The sequence below is a fragment of the Panthera leo genome, chromosome A1 (assembly GCF_018350215.1).
Source record: "Panthera leo isolate Ple1 chromosome A1, P.leo_Ple1_pat1.1, whole genome shotgun sequence".
Lineage (NCBI taxonomy): Eukaryota > Metazoa > Chordata > Mammalia > Carnivora > Felidae > Panthera > Panthera leo.
The window spans coordinates 172,727,542-172,743,365 of NC_056679.1; the positions used below are offsets into that span (position 1 = coordinate 172,727,542).

The 15,824-nt window shown below is 55.6% G+C and overlaps 1 protein-coding gene across 1 annotated transcript; it reads right to left on the minus strand.

Moving 5' to 3' along the window:
- Positions 1-15,634, minus strand: GRK6 (G protein-coupled receptor kinase 6). Its single transcript, XM_042945555.1, has 16 exons — positions 15,450-15,634; positions 11,649-11,744; positions 10,550-10,662; positions 10,353-10,430; positions 9,908-10,008; positions 9,478-9,570; positions 9,309-9,372; positions 9,029-9,169; positions 8,567-8,757; positions 7,816-7,853; positions 7,629-7,718; positions 6,257-6,465; positions 6,028-6,165; positions 2,025-2,162; positions 1,808-1,942; positions 1-1,135 (listed from the first exon to the last, which is right to left on the minus strand). Exons 1-16 carry the CDS (start codon positions 15,499-15,501, stop codon positions 1,064-1,066), a joined length of 1,749 nt encoding a protein of 582 aa, XP_042801489.1. The 5' UTR covers positions 15,502-15,634; the 3' UTR covers positions 1-1,063.
- Between the last annotated feature and the right edge of the window lie 190 nt (positions 15,635-15,824).

The following is a 15,824-nucleotide window of genomic DNA, read 5'->3' on the forward strand; positions in this document are numbered from 1 at the left end:
CAGGTTTGTGCTCGACTGTATTCACTCAGAGACACGTGGCAGCTTACATTGGACAAAATGAGTAATAAAAATTGGCTTTAAATACGGAAAAACCAGGGCCCTATAATCCCATGCTATCCTAACACTGGGACCAGGATGGCCATCACAATCTGGGAAGGACCAGAACTGGGGCCTGGGGTGCAGGTACACACCGCAGCCTACCCACTTCACACACACGCACACACTTGCACTCACACACACACCCCACAGGCACACACAGGGAGGGAGGGATTATTGCTGGGCACATGTGTCTATTGTTAAGAGGGGAAGTCTGGAATGTTTCAGAGTTGACTAAGGACAACCTCCCCCACTTCCCATGGCCTGGGCTGGGGCATTTCTGCAAGAGGTGTCTTCAGGACAGGGCCCAGCATGAGGGACAAGGTGCCCTGGGAGCTGGAAGGCAGAGGCAGACCCATCTGGGATAGCCTGGGCAGTGGACTGATGGGTCCCAGGGTCAGCCCAGTCTCTGGTCACACTTTGGCACAGGCCTAGGGGTTACAGAGGCCCCAGTCCAGCTTTGACAAGTGCTGATGAGGGACAGCATCGGACCCCAGAGGTGATAGCCCTGAGCCCGGGGCAGCAGAGGCAGGCATGAGTTTCACTCAGAGGTCAGCGGTGGCGAGCACAGTGCTGGGGGCTCAGGGGCCTTGCCTGACCCAGCCTCGGCCTGTCCGAGCTGGGCCCAAGGAGCCTTGAGTTTGGCAGTGGCCCTTCTGCCAGCTCCAGGGTAGGTCTTAAGAACGCTCCGGTTGCTATATACATTCGTACAAATACATAAATACAGAAAGCCCCGAGCTCCACGGACAAGAGCTGAAGGGACGCACCTTTGTCCCAGGGACAGCCCAGGCCTTGCCAAACTCAGCCAGACCAGGGGCTGAGGGGCAGAGGACACTGGGGACAGCTCCGGCTGTGTTCCCCAGGCCACAACTTGAGTGGACAATGGGGAAGACCACTGTGCAAAACTGTAAACAGCGCTCGGAGTAGCTGCTACCGCCAACCACCGGTAGGGGCCTCAGGCTGGGGGCTAGAGGCGGGTTGGGAGCTCGAGGCGGGTGGGGAGCTCTTCCTCACTGTCGCTGCAGTTCCCACAGCAATCCTGGAGGGATGGGGAAGACACGGAGGGAGAGAGGCAGAGCGAGTGCCATTAGCCACCAGTGCCATCACCCAGGCCGGCCCTGCCAGGAACTGCCTGGAGTCATGCTCTGGGGTGGGGGAATCCCCATGAGGGCCTGGAACAGCAGCTCAGGCCAGACATGTGTGGACATCAGTGCAGAGGCTGCTCACAGCAGGCTGAAGTAAGAGGGTCCAGGTGGATCTCAGGCTCTGCCAGAGCAAGACCCTGTCCAGACCCTCTCCCCTGGAGCTGGTGGAAGCAGGGCATGGGGAGACAGATGGCTAAGCAAGGCTAGCAGCTTGAAGGTGCCAGGGTGCAGGGAATGAAGTAGTGGGGGGGGGGGGGGGGAGCGGGCACCAGACTTCTTTCGCCCACATCTCGCCTCTGCCATGGAAGGGCTGCCCGTGGCTCCCCGAGGCTGGGCAGCAAGGCCAACCCACGGGGAGCCCACACTGCTCACCTCTGGAAAGAGAAAAGAGGCCGTGAGCCCAGCCAGGTATAGGGGACAGGCGGGAATAAGGCCAGAGACCCTGGGCACCCCTGGTATGGCTGGAGGATGCCCACTCCCAGCACATGCGGGCACCGGCTCTGCCTCTCACCCACCGTCCCCTGGAGTCAAGCTGGGGGCCAAGATAGGACACTTCTGGGAGTTACCTGGCGGCTGAAGAGTCTCTGCAGCAGTCCTTTCTTGGGGGGTGCAGGTGGCTGGCCCTTCCAGTCCAGGTCTGGGGGAACTGAGCCATCTAGCCCAAAGACATTCAGCTCCTGGAAGCACTCGGTCTCCACCATCTGCCAAAGAACAGGGAGCTGTGAGAGCTGCCTCCAGGGCTGCTCCTCGGGGCCTCATCCTACCAGCTAGGCAGGCCCTTACCTCATTCTGCCAGGGGATGGGCACACTGCCCGTGGCAAACTTCTGGTAGAAGTCTTGGTCAGTGGGCTCCAGCTCCACACCCTTAACTGTGGAGAACTGTTCGATGTCCAGAACATCCTTGCAGTAAATGGCCTGGGGCTGGTGGGGACAGAAGTAGCAGTCAGGAACTGCTACACATGTACGCGTACATGCACACCCGCCCACCTACATGCATATGGGCAACTCAGCCCTGAAAATCACTCCAGCCCTGGCCTGGTTATGCCTGGACCCTTGCAGCCCTCTCTGGTTTGGAGTCAGAAACTAGATACTCCATGCCCTTCCGAAGTATGGCAGTCCCTTCTCTTTGAGGCCATTTCCCTCTATAAACTAGGAATCATTACTCCTCACTGCTTTCAACTGATAAGGCTGTGTAAAAGCCATGCCTTTTCCAGTTGATGGTAGCTAACCTGCTGCAGCCAACCAGACCCCACAGTGCCTTGGGGAATCAGCGACAGGTACCGCCCCACCTGTACACGGCTGTCTGGGGGTACACCTGGTGGCGTGTGTACAGGCAGAATCTTAGCTGGTCCTTTCAGCTGAGCGTCCCCATGCAGGACCTGGAGCTATCGATAGGCCCTCTGTCCCACGATGTCCAATGGCCTGCTCCATCCCCTCAAGCTTCATGGCCAACCAGAGGATTAGAACAGTCTTCCCAACTCCCCACTCCCCTGGGGCTCCTGCTGGGAGCTCACCTCACTCCAGAAGGCCACTGTCTTTTTCATCTTTATATTATTTTCTAAGTCCTATTATTAAGAATGTCAATTAAGGGGCGCCTGGGTGGCTCAGTTGGTTGAGTGTCAGACTTCGGCTCAGGTCATGATCTCACGGTTCGTGGGCTCGAGCCCCGTGTTGGGCTCTGTGCTGACGGCTCAGAGCCTGGAGCCTGCTTCGGATTCTGTGTCTCCCTCTCTCTGTCCCTCCCCTGCTCATGCTCTGTCTCTGTCTCTCTCTCAAAAATAAACATTCAAAAAAAAAAATTTTTTTTAAAAGAATGTCAATTGAAACAACATAATGTGGGGCACCTGGGCAGCTCAGTTGGTTAAGCATCTGACTTCAGCTCAGGTCATGGTCTCACCGTTGGTGAGCTCGAGCCCTGCCTCAAACTCTGTGCTGATAGTGCGAAGCCTATGTGGGATTCTCTCTTTCCCCCTCTCTCTCTGCCCCTCACTCACTCACACCCTCTCTCTCTCAAAAATAAATAAATAAAAACAAACAAAACAAACAAAAAACCCAACAACATCATAATGTAAAATGGTGCAGCTGCTTTAGAAAACAATCTGGCAGTTCCCCAAAAGGTTAAATGTAATGTTATCATATTAGCCAGCGATTCCACTCCTAAGTATATATCAAAGAGAAATGAAAACAAACGTCCTCACCAAAACCTGCATGTGAATGTTCATAGCAAAATTATTCATAATAGCCTAAAGTGGAAATAACCCTAATGCCCATCAACTGATGAATAAACAAGATATGGCCTACTCATAGAATGGAATGTTATTCAGTGGTAAAAAAGGAACAAAACTACTGATATAGGCTACATCACCTGTATGAACCTTGAAAATATGCTAAGTGAAAGAAGTCAGTCACCAAGGACCACATATCATATAACACCATTTGCATGAAATTTCCACAACAGGTAAATACGTAGAGACAGAAAATAGATTAATGGTTGCCAGGGCCACAGGGAGAGGAAAATGGGGAATGACTGCTAGTAGGCATGGGGTTTTTGTTGGGTGGGGGCGGGGGAGGGGGGAAGGGGTGATGAAAATGTTCTAAAATGGATTATGGTGATGGCTGCCCAACTCTCAATATGCTAACAGCCATTTCATTATATACTTTAAATGAACGAATTACAAGATATGTGAATCAAATCTCAATAAAGCTATTAGAAATGATATCATCATCAAACTTGCTCCTCATCTGTTGTTTCTAAAGAGCTGAATTCCAGGGCAATGATTTTCTAACTCTGAATAAAAGACCCAGGTGTGGTGGGATGACTTCCAGGTTAAATGAGATGATGTGCACCAGAAGCGGGAAGCAGGAGCAAACTCGAGTGGCGGGGCCAGACCTGAGGCAGGCTGCTGTCAGTTAAATCACTCACAGCAAGGCCCACACCCCAGGGTCTGTGAGGCCCACAAAACACAATCCTTCACAAGCCGCATCCCCCTAGTTGGACTCTGGCTTCTACTCAACCCCTCTAGGCCCACCCCCACACCTCACATGTCTGTTCAACATTCCCCAAAGGCCCCCCTGTCACACTTAGAATAAGACTGCACAGGAGCACCTGGGTGGTTCAGTCGGTTAAGCGTCCGACTTTGGCCCAGGTTATGATCTCATGGTTCATGAGTTCAAGCTCTGGGTCAGGCTCTGTGCCAACAGCTTAGAGCCTGGAGCCTGTTTCGGATTCTGTGTCTCCCTCTCTCTCTGACCCTCCCCAGCTCATGCTCACACTCTGTCTCTGTCAAAAATCAATAAACTTAATAAAAAAAAAAAAATTTAAAAAAAAAAAAAAAAAAAAAGACTGCACGCCTCTCCCAGCCCATGCTCACTCCAGCCACACTGGCCTCATCACTGTTCTCTCTCTCGAGGCTGCTCCTTCTCCCTGAAATACTCATACTTCAAAACTTGGCACGGCTCTCTCCTTCACATATTTCAGGCTTCTGCTTAACCATCAGCACCTCAGAGACCACCCTGTCTAAAAATACTCCCACTCGTAATCATTCCTTATTGTCTTCTTAGCCTGATTTATTTTTTTTCTGTTGCACTTCACACTACCTGATATTCCTTTTCATTTACTGCTTTATTTTGACATGCTCCCCACTACAACATGAAGGCAGAACTGGGTCCTGTTGACCTCATGATCTCTGAGGTCTGGCACATATGGGCATTCCAAATTCAGAAATTTGGAATAAACGATCACCAGTGTGGCTGACAGTCATCAATCCGGCCTTCCCAATCACCTTCCTGACTCCCCAGTGTTCCTGGTGAACTGTCAGTCAGAAGACCCAGTCCTCTTACATAAGGGAGCAGGGCAAGTACATAACCTAATCTTGGCCAATCACAACCTTCCCTGTGACTTTATACAGAGAAGTCTGAATTCAGCAGGAAGAGGATCAACAGGTTGAAGCACAGCCAAGAGATGAAGTCTTGGCAACACTGCATGAAACCCTGATGTTGGCCCTACTCTGGGGCTCTCTAGCCAAATGAACCAATAAGCTCCTTGTTGGACATAATTAAGTTTCAGATGGATTTCTGCCCCTTGGAATATGATGATTCAAGGATGTTTCTGCCCATAGAATGCCTGACCCACTGAGATGCTCAGTAAATGGGTAGGACTTTACAAGGGAGAGGTCAGCACTACCAGGTATAGTGGGCAGCCAATATTCAGCCAGTCCAATAGCCCTTACCCCCGCTGGCAATGGCGTCTTGGTTTTCCTTTGGGAAACTAACCTCCCTGGCTGGCAGTGGTTCAGGTGGGCAAGTGATCCAACCGTGATCACTGGCGGGCCTCTGAGCAATCTGTGGCAATAAGCACTAGCCTTAGGGTTACTTTTTTTCCCCCTTTCAGGACTTCTTTTGAAGTAATTGGGCAAGAGGTATACATTCTGTCTACCAGGCTGGCTGAGCTAGTAGGATGTGGACCTGAACTGCTGGTCCACGACTGCTGCACCCTAGCAAGAGTAGTCGGAGAATAAAGACTGCACATTGGCCTGTACAGTGGAGAGGGAAAGGAAGACAGAATTCCTACAGTGTTGTTGCAGCCCCAGATCCAGGTATGCCAAAAGCTCTGTCTATCCTGGGGCTTTTTATTTGTGTGAGTTCAATGAATTGTTTTGTTGGCCAACCCATCTGAGTTGCACTTTCTGACACTTGCGCTGAAGGTGGCCTGACCACTGCTCTAAGAACCCCGGGCCTGAGTCCCCACCCAGGCTTGGCCCTACCCTCAGGAGTGGACAGCACTCACATCAGGTTTGAAGGGTGGCTCCAGCATGCCAGCTCCCAGCCGCTTAAAGTTCAGCTTTTTGAAGAGGGGGTGTTCCTTTACTTCGCGGGCACCACCTCCACGACACCCTAGGCGCCCAGCAGGGTCCTTGCACAGGAGCTGTGGCAGGGTAGGGGCAGTCAGAGGGACCTGGGAGAGGTGCCTGGTGCCCCCAGCCCCAGCCCATCAGCCTCCTGCTGGCTTGCCATACCTGGGAGCAGAGCGAGCGGGCCTGAGGGGAAAAGCGCTCTGAGTATTCTTCAGGCACCTCCTTCACCAACCGTTCCACCTCCTCTCGCTTGATTTTCTTTTTCCTCTGCTGGAAGGGTGACTGGCCGGCAATCATCTCGTATAGGAGGCAGCCTAGTGCCCACCAGTCTGGGCTGAATGTGTACCGTTCGTTCTTTACCACCTCCGGAGCTGGGTAGGGTGGAACAGAAGTTAGGGCTGGGCAGGAGGCAGGAACCAAGCCCTGGGGCCCTGGGAATGCCCAGCACAGTGGGGCATTAGCTCAAATATCTGCTCGCCAGGCAGGCACTACCAGCAGCCTGGTGGGGGCCTCAGCAAGTAGGACAGCACATGCCCCATCAAAGAGAGCACTGTGGCCCCGTAGGAGGCCAGGTCTTCTGATTTTTCAAGAGAAGTCAGAAATCCATATTTTTAATGGGAAGCTGTCTGGCGTATCAAATGTTGGCAACCAATTCAAATTGTTTTATTCTTTACCATGTTTATTTATTTTGAAAGAAGGAGACAGAGCATGAGCACGGGAGGGATAGAGAGAGAGGGAGAGAATCCCAAGCAGGCTCCACACTGGCAGCACAGAGCCTGATATGGGGCTTGAACCCACGAACTGTGAGATCATGACCAAGAGTCAGATGCTTAACTGACTGAGCCACCCAGGCAGCCCTCAAATTGTTTTAAAAACAATTTAAGTACAAATGTAGGCCACATTAGGCCTGTGTGGTTACCAGTTTGCAAACTCTGGATTTAATACCAGAGAGAAGAAACAAGAAAGAAACTCCTCTACTGCATACCTACTGCCTGCCAGGGTGGGCACATGGGATTTTTGCCTCTCCTACCACTTTTTATCTAAAGGCAACTCTGGGAGCCAGTATGATTGCTTTATGGTTGGGCAAAGTGAGCATAGGAGCAGCAGTATGTGGTCCAAGGACATACAACAAGAGGTGGGGCCTGTAATTGGGGCTCTATCTGCTGTGTCACATGATCTCCAAAGGGAATACTAGGGCCACATCTTGGCCCATACCACAGATGGGCATTCCCTCCCTGAATCTGGGTAGATCAGGGGAAGGGAAGACTTCTCAACCTTCTCATCTTTCTCTGGTAGCCACCTGCAGGCCTAGCCAATAGTAGGAGCTCAGTAAGTATTTGGTGAATGAATGAATGATGCAGATTTGCAGGTGTGTGGGTTCCTGGCTGAGTCCTGGTCTCTTAATTTCTAAGATAGGGATATCAGTTCTTTCTATTCCCTGAGACACAGAAGACTTCCACAGAAGTGGTGGGACCCAGCCCAGGACAGCAAGAGGACCCAGGAGGCAGGGGGGCCAGGGTGGAGGAAGACTCACCCATGTAGCCCACAGTGCCCACACGACCCTTGATGGTCTGGCCTTCTGGCACGTGCACAGCTAGCCCCAGGTCGGAGATGCGGATGTGACCTGAATGTGGGTGGACAAGTTGGGGGGGCCCATTGAACAGGTGGGCCAGACCCTGCCCCACTCCACTGCACTCCACCTCTGTGCACCCCCTACCCACCATGGTCATCCAACAGGATGTTCTCTGGCTTCAGGTCCCTGTGGGGAGAGAAGGGCAGGGTCAGATGTTGTTCAGTTTGCCAAGGAGCCAAACGGCACGCCACCCCCTCCTAGCTCACTTGTCTCCTGGGATGGAATGTGCAGCAAGGTGCTGGAACCATTTATTGCCAGGGTGAGAGATAGCCCTGCCCTCACTCATAGCAGCTCTGACTTGAGGGGGCAGCTGAAGGATCTACCCAGCCAGGATTCCTTCCTGGGAATCCCCAGGCAAGTGGAGAGCAGCTCCCATCCGGGGGAATAGCACCAGTAGCCTTACTCACCACTAGTGTTAACAGGGTCCCACCCTCACCCCACTTTGGTGGCTGACTCTACCTTTCCCGTCAAATGGGGCTACTCATCTGTCCCCCTCATGGGGCTGTTGTGAGGTTCAAATGAAATCACTGCCGGTAACAATAGGCAGAGCTCCCCACTGCCAAGCCCTGCATGCCAGGCTCTGTGCACTTTACTGCAGGGAGCTGACTGGCGCAGGGTTATACAGAGACGGGTGAGGACACCAGCATTCACATGAGTGAGCCAGACCCAGAGGCTCTCAAGTCTGCCCAGCATGGGCAAGCGTGGAGCCCCAAGCCCAGGCTCAGTAGGGCTCAAACCGGTTCATGCCCGCAACAACAGGCCCAGCACACCAACATCCTTCTGCGGCCTCCACCCATGCCCAGCTGCAGCCCCTGGCGGGGAGGGCTGAAGCCCAGGACCTGTACACGATGCGCTCCCGGTGCAGGTCCTCCAGGCCGCAGCAGATCTCCGCGGCATAGAAGACAGCCCGCTCCTCGGGGAAGCCAGCCTGGCCCATGTGGTAGATGTGGAACTTGAGGTCGCCTCCGTTCATCAGTGTCAGCACCAGGCACAGCGCGTCCTTGGTCTCATAGGCATAGGCCAAGCTCACCTGTGGCCGAGGGGACCCGAGCCCTCAAGCAGGGGCCATGGGCCACCCAGTGGCAGGGCTGGCACCAGCCGCCCAAAAAATCCTTCTCAGTGGCACTCCTTGGGGCCCAGCCTGCTCCCCAGGCCTCGTGTCAACACCCCAAACCGACCCTTCCCAGGCATCTCTGAGGGTGGGGACAGGGCAGCACAGAAAGGGACCTAGCCTGGTAAGTGAGAAGGGCAGGGCAAGTGCATGGCCAGGGGGAAGGGAAGGGTCTCCTGTCTGTACTTACTACAAACCTACTGTTCACTTTCTCCAGGATCTGCTTCTCATTGAGTGCCATGGCCTCCCCTTTCCGCTTCTTGATACGCTTCTTTTCCAGCTTCTTGCAAGCGTACATCTTGCCTGTTGCCCGCACCTGGCAGGCACACACCTGTAGCCAAGGTAGATGGGCAAATAGGGACCAGCTGTGTCCTTCCTGGGGCTATAGGAGCTCAAGGAGGGGGGGCTGGTCCAGGGCCTACCATACCCCTCCTCCCCACTCCATCAGGGGCTCTGGCCTGGCCACTTACCTCACCAAAGCCGCCTTTGCCCAGGACTCGATACTGCCTGAAGGTGTTTTTGGTCACTGGTTGCCTGTAGGCAAGGGATTTCGGAGCAAACACTGGCTGAGCAGGGGCCCAAGGCCCGTAAGAGCCCTAGCAACTTGGCCTACCGTGGGCCAGCCTTCAGGGAGCTCACCTTTCCAGCCACTTCCACTGTAGGAAACGGTTGAAGTAGATGCTGTCGAGGTAGTCGGCAAAAGGGGCCATGCTCAGGTACTCATGGGTCAGCCTGTTGAGAGGGCCCAACCCACCAGTCAGCCCCCAACACCCTAGGTTCTCGGCTGGATGGGATGGGACCCCCTGTTATATGCATTCTCAGCCTAAAGGGCTGCCTCATTGGCCAACCCTCTTACTAACCCAACTAAGCAGGAGACATTCATCTGTGCCAAAGCTGAAGATTCTATAGAGAGGGAAGGCAACCTGCCCAAGCTCACACAGCAAGCGCAGGGCCAGGGTGAGAGGCTGAGCTCCCTCACCAGCTACTGAGCTGTTCACAGCCTTCCAGGGCCCACGGAAGCCCCCTCCTCAGGACACAATTCCAGGCCAATGGGCAGGGAGAGGCTTACCGGGTGAGCTCCTGGAAGAGGTCTTTGCAGGGCCCCTGCTCCAACCGCTGGGAGCAATTAGTCACCAGCTGCCGGGGGACCTCAGGGATAAGGTCAGGACCCTGGAGATAGGCAATAAACAGGTCAGTGCAGGGGGCTCCCTTTGCTAGGTGCCTACACCCAGGGCAGAGATGGCCAACATTCTGGACCTGCGCTAGGAGCAGCTGTAGGCTAGTGGTGTGCCAGCCGGCCCAGCTGCTGAACTCAGTTCCACTGCTACCCTTGAGGCGGGGTGAAGCAGAGCCACTGGCAGGCTGCCTGGCCCACCCTCCTGGGCTCCATGCCCGTGGTCTGCCTGGTGAACCGGGAGACACTCCAGGGCACTCTCTGCCCAGGCTGTGGTCATTCCTCTCCTCATCACTGAGCTCTGCCCGCTGCCGTCATCTCTCCATCCTTGCTCACTCACCGTGTGGCTCAGAAAATTCTGCATTAGCCGCCGCCCACAAGCCTTCCGCTTCTCATCAGGGGTCACTTCATACTCAGCCTGCAGGGTGGGAAGCAGAGAAGCTTGGGGCCTGGGCAGAACAACAGGTGTGGGGAAATGGGACACACTTGACCTAGGGACCTCTGCCCACCCTCGGGGCTGGGCTGGGCTGCACTCACCACTCCATCCAAGAAGGCTATGCAGCGGGTCAGCTCAGGCCTCGTGGCGCAGAACTCTCGAAACAGCAGGCGCCCAATGGGCTGCCGCTCGCACAAGCTGTGGTAGTCACGCTCTGCAAGCAGGGGTAGGAGCTACTGGGTTCCCAGACCTGGAGCCTGCCAGCAGGGCACTCCTATCCATACTGCCAAGCCCTGGCCCCAACAGTAGCTTCTAGCCCTGCAGTATGGAAGCCACTATCTCCTTTAGAACCGTCACCCCAACACTGAGGTGGGCACAACTATTATTTCCAACACAGTTTGGGACTCTGAGGCCCAGAGAAACTAAGCAATTAACTCAAGGTCACACAGCTTGATGTATGGCTCCAAAGCTGGGCCCTCACCTCCCACTGCTATCTCCTGGTTCACACCACCTACATACATCACAGTGCTGGGCTTGGGTGTGGTTGTGGGGTTCCGGCCTGGCCCAGGCTAGGCCCAAACCTGTTGCTTGCCTGGCGAAAGTGCAAGAGGAAGCTGTGGCTTCCGGCAAGCTCGAGGCTAAGCCTCCTTCCCAGGCAGTGGAAGCAGCTATGGTATACTCCTTGCCCACGTGCAGGCTGTCAGAGGGGCCTAGGCAACCTTGGGGGTTGTGCAGACCTGGGGCCTCAGCCAAGATAAGCAGGAACTGGCGTCCTGGCCCCTCTTCTGGTCAAGGTTTTGATGCCCCCCAACCTGCCACTCACCCTGCTCGGGGCAGGGTTATGCTAAGCACAGGCTTGGGGCTCCTCATGCAATCAATCTGTGGGCTGACTCCAGCCTCCACTGTACCCTCTGTCCCTCAAACCCCAGGCATGACTCTCCTTTCCTCTGCTTCTCTCAGACTGCCCCAAATCTGACCCTGCCCTACTCCCCCACCCTCCCACCTACCCCAAACACCCCTTGCTGTCCTGTTTGTACTATGTTCTCCACCCATCTCAGGCCCAGGAACCGAAACTGGGTTGGGTGTTGCAGCTTCAGTCTTCCTGCTCCCCAGACGCCCCCCCAACCCTGCCCCTCTGCCTCGGGGTGAGGTCTCAGGGGAGGCTCCCCCAGAACACCCAGGCCTCCACCCAGGCCTCACCGAGGCTGAGCCGCAGCTCTTCACACTGGCTGATGTGGGGGAACTGCAGCATCTGTCGCCATTTCTTGCTTTTGCCCTTGCGATTCCCACCACCACCTGTGGGAACAAACAGGTGCTGGATCTCAAGTCCCGCTGCCACCATGCTTCCCCTGGCCGCTCAGTGCAGCCCAGAGACCTGGCCTTCTGGGCTCAGCCCAGGCACAGCACACTCTAGGAGGCACCTCAGGCCTTCATTCCACATATTTCAGCATGCTCTCACTGGGCTCTAGGACACACACCGTCCCCTGGGCCCCTCTGCTAGGGGTTCCTGAGCTCCTGGGCTGGAAGATCCAACAGGGGTGATAAGGACAGGTCACCGGGTGACGGTGGGTTTCCAGGAAACCTTAGCTGCTTTCTGGCAGATAGGAGTTTCCCAGGTGAAGAAAGCAGAGGACATGACAGCAGTGGGAACTATGTAAGTCAAGGCACAGAAGGGAGAGATTCTAGGACATGTGGGACATGCCTCAGAGATGTCAGGAGCAGAGGGCAGCCTGGGTCACCAGGAAGGCTTCAGGCCCCTATACCTGGCCCTGAATCAGAGCTATCAGAGACTCAAACAAGGTGGTGGCTATAGGGCTGGCACTCAGGATTCCAGTACACAAGGGGTTCTGTGGCCCTGATACCTGCCTCATTTTACCTAGTTGACACCCTATCTGTAGCTGCTAAGACCAGGGTAGCAGCTCAAATGCCTACAGAGCCAGATAGGTAGGTAAAATGTGGGCCAGATGGGAGACAACAGGGAATGGTGGGGAGTGTGGTGAACTGGACTGGGCATGTCCCTTCCTCCAGGCAGGAATATGGACTCAGCGTGGCCAGCTCTTCTCACCTTTTAGCTGAGACTCCGGACATTATGTGAAATACTGGTTCCTATTTTTTGTAAAAACACATTGCAGCTAAATAAATTAAACATGTTAGAGAGCTAGCCAGATGTGGCCCATGGGCCACGAGGTTGAAAATAGAAGGGCCTGAGTCTTGGAGCCCCACAGACATAGGTTTGAATCTCCAATTCGCACTTTAGGCCTGTCACTTGCCCTCTATGAGCCTCAACTTCTCCATACTTACTTCAGATCCAAAGCTACCTCCGGAGGTGTTGTCAGACTGGGAGGGTCTGTGTCCAGTACCCAGTAGGGCTGTGGCAAGAGGTGGCCCTCAGCTCCAACAACTCATGGCAACCTCAGGCAGCCACTTTTTCCCTGCCTGGCCTCAGTTTCCCCTCTGCTTTACCCAGCCTTGTTTTCATATGCCCTGGCTGAAGGCAAGTGGCACAAGGGAAGGGGCTGCTCAAGGGAAGGGGCAGAGTTGGGTCCCTCAATGGGTTCTGTGACCTAAGCAGTCGGGAGGAGGAAATGTTGCAGGGCACCCATTGGGAAACCTGCTAGCAGCTCTCCTGCGGCCTGCACCCAGCATACTCCACAGCCATTGCTCCATTCTGAATGAGCAACAGACCCCCACCCCCAACCCGGGGCAAGGCCTTGCCAGAAGGGGAACTCCTCCCCCACCCCCACAGGTCCTTCACCCAACCCTCTATCCGCTGGCCTCCCCCCACCAGTTACTTCCTCCTCCCCCTCCTCCCAGCCACATCAAGGCAGTAGCAAGAGTCACATGCAAATATCCTGTCCTGGAACTGCCACCAGAGTCAGTGGGGCTCCTCCCCAACCTAGCCTGGCCCCCTCCCTATGCCTCTGGGGGCCTGGGAAAGGATGGAGGACTAAAGAAGGGCTCACACCCCCAATGCTGCCCCACTTCATTCTCATAGCAATTCTGTCAGACTAGGCATAACCTCACGAGGAAACTGAGGCCTTGAAATGAGGAATCAATTTGTCCAAGATTACAAAGCCTGGAGGTGCCAGAGGCAGGATTCAAACCCAGCTCCCTAGGACTACAACCCACACTCCTTTCCCACCCCAAACACACCATGCCAGCCATCTATTAGGTGTCAACTGAATACATACACCAAGGGTTCCCAAACCACTTAGGGCCTCATATCCCTTGGGAAGCTGGAAAAGGCCAGGCCCTAAGCTGTCAGCCAGCTAATGAAGGGATTCCAGTGGAGCCAGTCTATGGGCCAGGGTTTAGGACTCAATGACAACAGGGATTTCTTTAAGTTTGTATGTCCTGTCCCCAACTATTCCACAAAAAGGGTTACTAAAGTTTAGAGAGAAGAGACTTATTTAGAGCATGCAGGTGGGAGGGGCAGAACCAGGTTGGGGTAAGTGTTCTCCAGGGGAGGCATCAGTCCAGGTCTGGCCATACCGCACTATGCCTCACCCATGGCCTGAAGAAGGCCGTCAGGAGGTCCCACACTCTCCAGCCAGGCAAAGCAGTGCTCTCAGCAGGCCCGAGACCTGAACTGGCTACAGCCCTAGAGAGGGAGGCCTGGCCAGGCTCTCCCCACCCCTCCTCCCTAGCTGGCTAGATGACGAGGCAGAACAGAATCGGCAGATGCCCCCAGAGGCTAGGAGGAAGGCCTAGCCCTGAGACTAGATAAGGGACAGGAGATAAAAAAAAAAAAGGCTCTGGGCACTAAGGACCCAGCCTGCCATGCCTATTTCCAGGCAGCATCTCCCAGGGAGCAACACACACTGGGCAGGCAGGGGGGTACCAGATGCTGTGCCACTTGGGGGCTTGTCTCGGCTTCCTACACACTGTATTGGAGGCATCCTGTGTCTAGGCCTGGGTCAACCACAGTCTCACCGTATGACTTGGGGGCTAATCCCTGGTCTGAACCTCAGTTTCCCACCTGTAAAATGGAGCAGAAAAGTGAAACAGATGACTCTTTCAGCCTGGAAGCCCAGCAAAGAGTGGAAAATGACCATGTCATGACCTCCCTGCTCTAGAGCTCCAAAAAGAAGGGTCTTGTTCACTGCTGGTCCCCAGCACCCAAGACAGGACAGGGCACATAATAGAAGGAGTGTTCTGTGATTGTGTTACTGAAGTGGACAATGACAGGTGAGGGCCAGATTGACCACAAGGCAGTGAGGACCAAGTCTGGTCCTGTGTCCCCCATGACCCTCAGAGGCCAGGTGCCTAGTATCACTCGGGATGGGAGTCATGAGAAGCTCAGTACACACTCACCAGACTTGATCCCTCTGCCAGGCCTTGCACTTACAGTCCTGCCAGCCCCACATGCTCTCTTCCTTCAAAGCTCAGCTCCCACTTATTTCTGTGCCCATTTGGCCCTCTACACCGTGGGCTTTCTGAGGGCAAAATTCATGACCCATTCACCTCTGTACCCAGTGTCCTGAGGCACGAGACAAGTGGCAATCATGTTGGTAGCATATGTGACCAGCCGTTTCCCCAAACCGAGTGAGCTGTGCTACTGCGGTGGCTCCGTTCATTCATTCTTCAAACCTTTATCCTGCACCAACTTTGTGCGGGTCCAGGCTGGGCGCCAGGGTCTGGGCCTGAGGCACGTGGGGTAGGCTACCCTTTCTTGGGGCATCTTCTCACCTATCACCTGGGGGAGGCCTCAGAGAGGCTCTCCAAGGACCCAGGTCCCACCCTTCCCTCTTCCTTCCTCTCTCTTTCCCTCACCCCCCCCCCCCCCCCCGCCGCGAGGGCGGTGGCCTGACCCCCGCCCCTTCCTGGGCCCCGGCACCCGGGGCAGGTGCAGAGGACGACCGGCCGGAAGGGCTCGCGTATGCGCGGGGTGCGGGGCGCGGAGCGCGCTGCCCTAGGGGATCTGGCGGCTGGGGCGCCAGCCGAGCTCAGAGGCCGCGCGCCCGCGTACCCCGCACCCGGCCGCCCTCTCGGCCGCCTCACCTTCCCGGGCCTTGAGTAGCACCGTGTTCGCTACGATGTTCTCGAGCTCCATGGGCTGCGGCGCCGCCGGGCCCGCCGGGCCGAGCCGCCGGCCGGGATCGCTCGCGGGAGCCGGGGCCGGATGGCGATCGGCGCGGCTCGGTTCGGCTCGCAGTGACCGCGCCGCGGCCTCCCGGGCCTCCCCGGCCGCCGCCGCCCGCCGCGAACACTCCGCCCCCTCCCGGGGGCCACCCGGGCGCCGGCCCGCCCCGCCCCGCCTTCTGTTTACTTTACGAGGCCAATAACCGGGCGGGCGCTCCCCGCGCCGTCTTCCCATTAGACAGCCTCTTCGTCATCCCCCGCCTTCCGCGCCAGGGATTCGCTCAAAGGAGCAGG

Excerpts from the sequence above, each read along its gene's own strand:
- GRK6 (XM_042945555.1), bottom strand. The coding sequence starts at position 15,501 with ATGGAGCTCGAGAACATCGTAGCGAACACGGTGCTACTCAAGGCCCGG. Across the intron at positions 11,745-15,449 it reads GCTACTCAAGGCCCGGGAAG|GTGGTGGTGGGAATCGCAAG; the intron begins GTGAGGCGGCCG and ends TTGTTCCCACAG. Across the intron at positions 6,466-7,628 it reads GGGCACTGTGGGCTACATGG|CTCCGGAGGTGGTAAAGAAC; the intron begins GTGAGTCTTCCT and ends CACCCTACCCAG.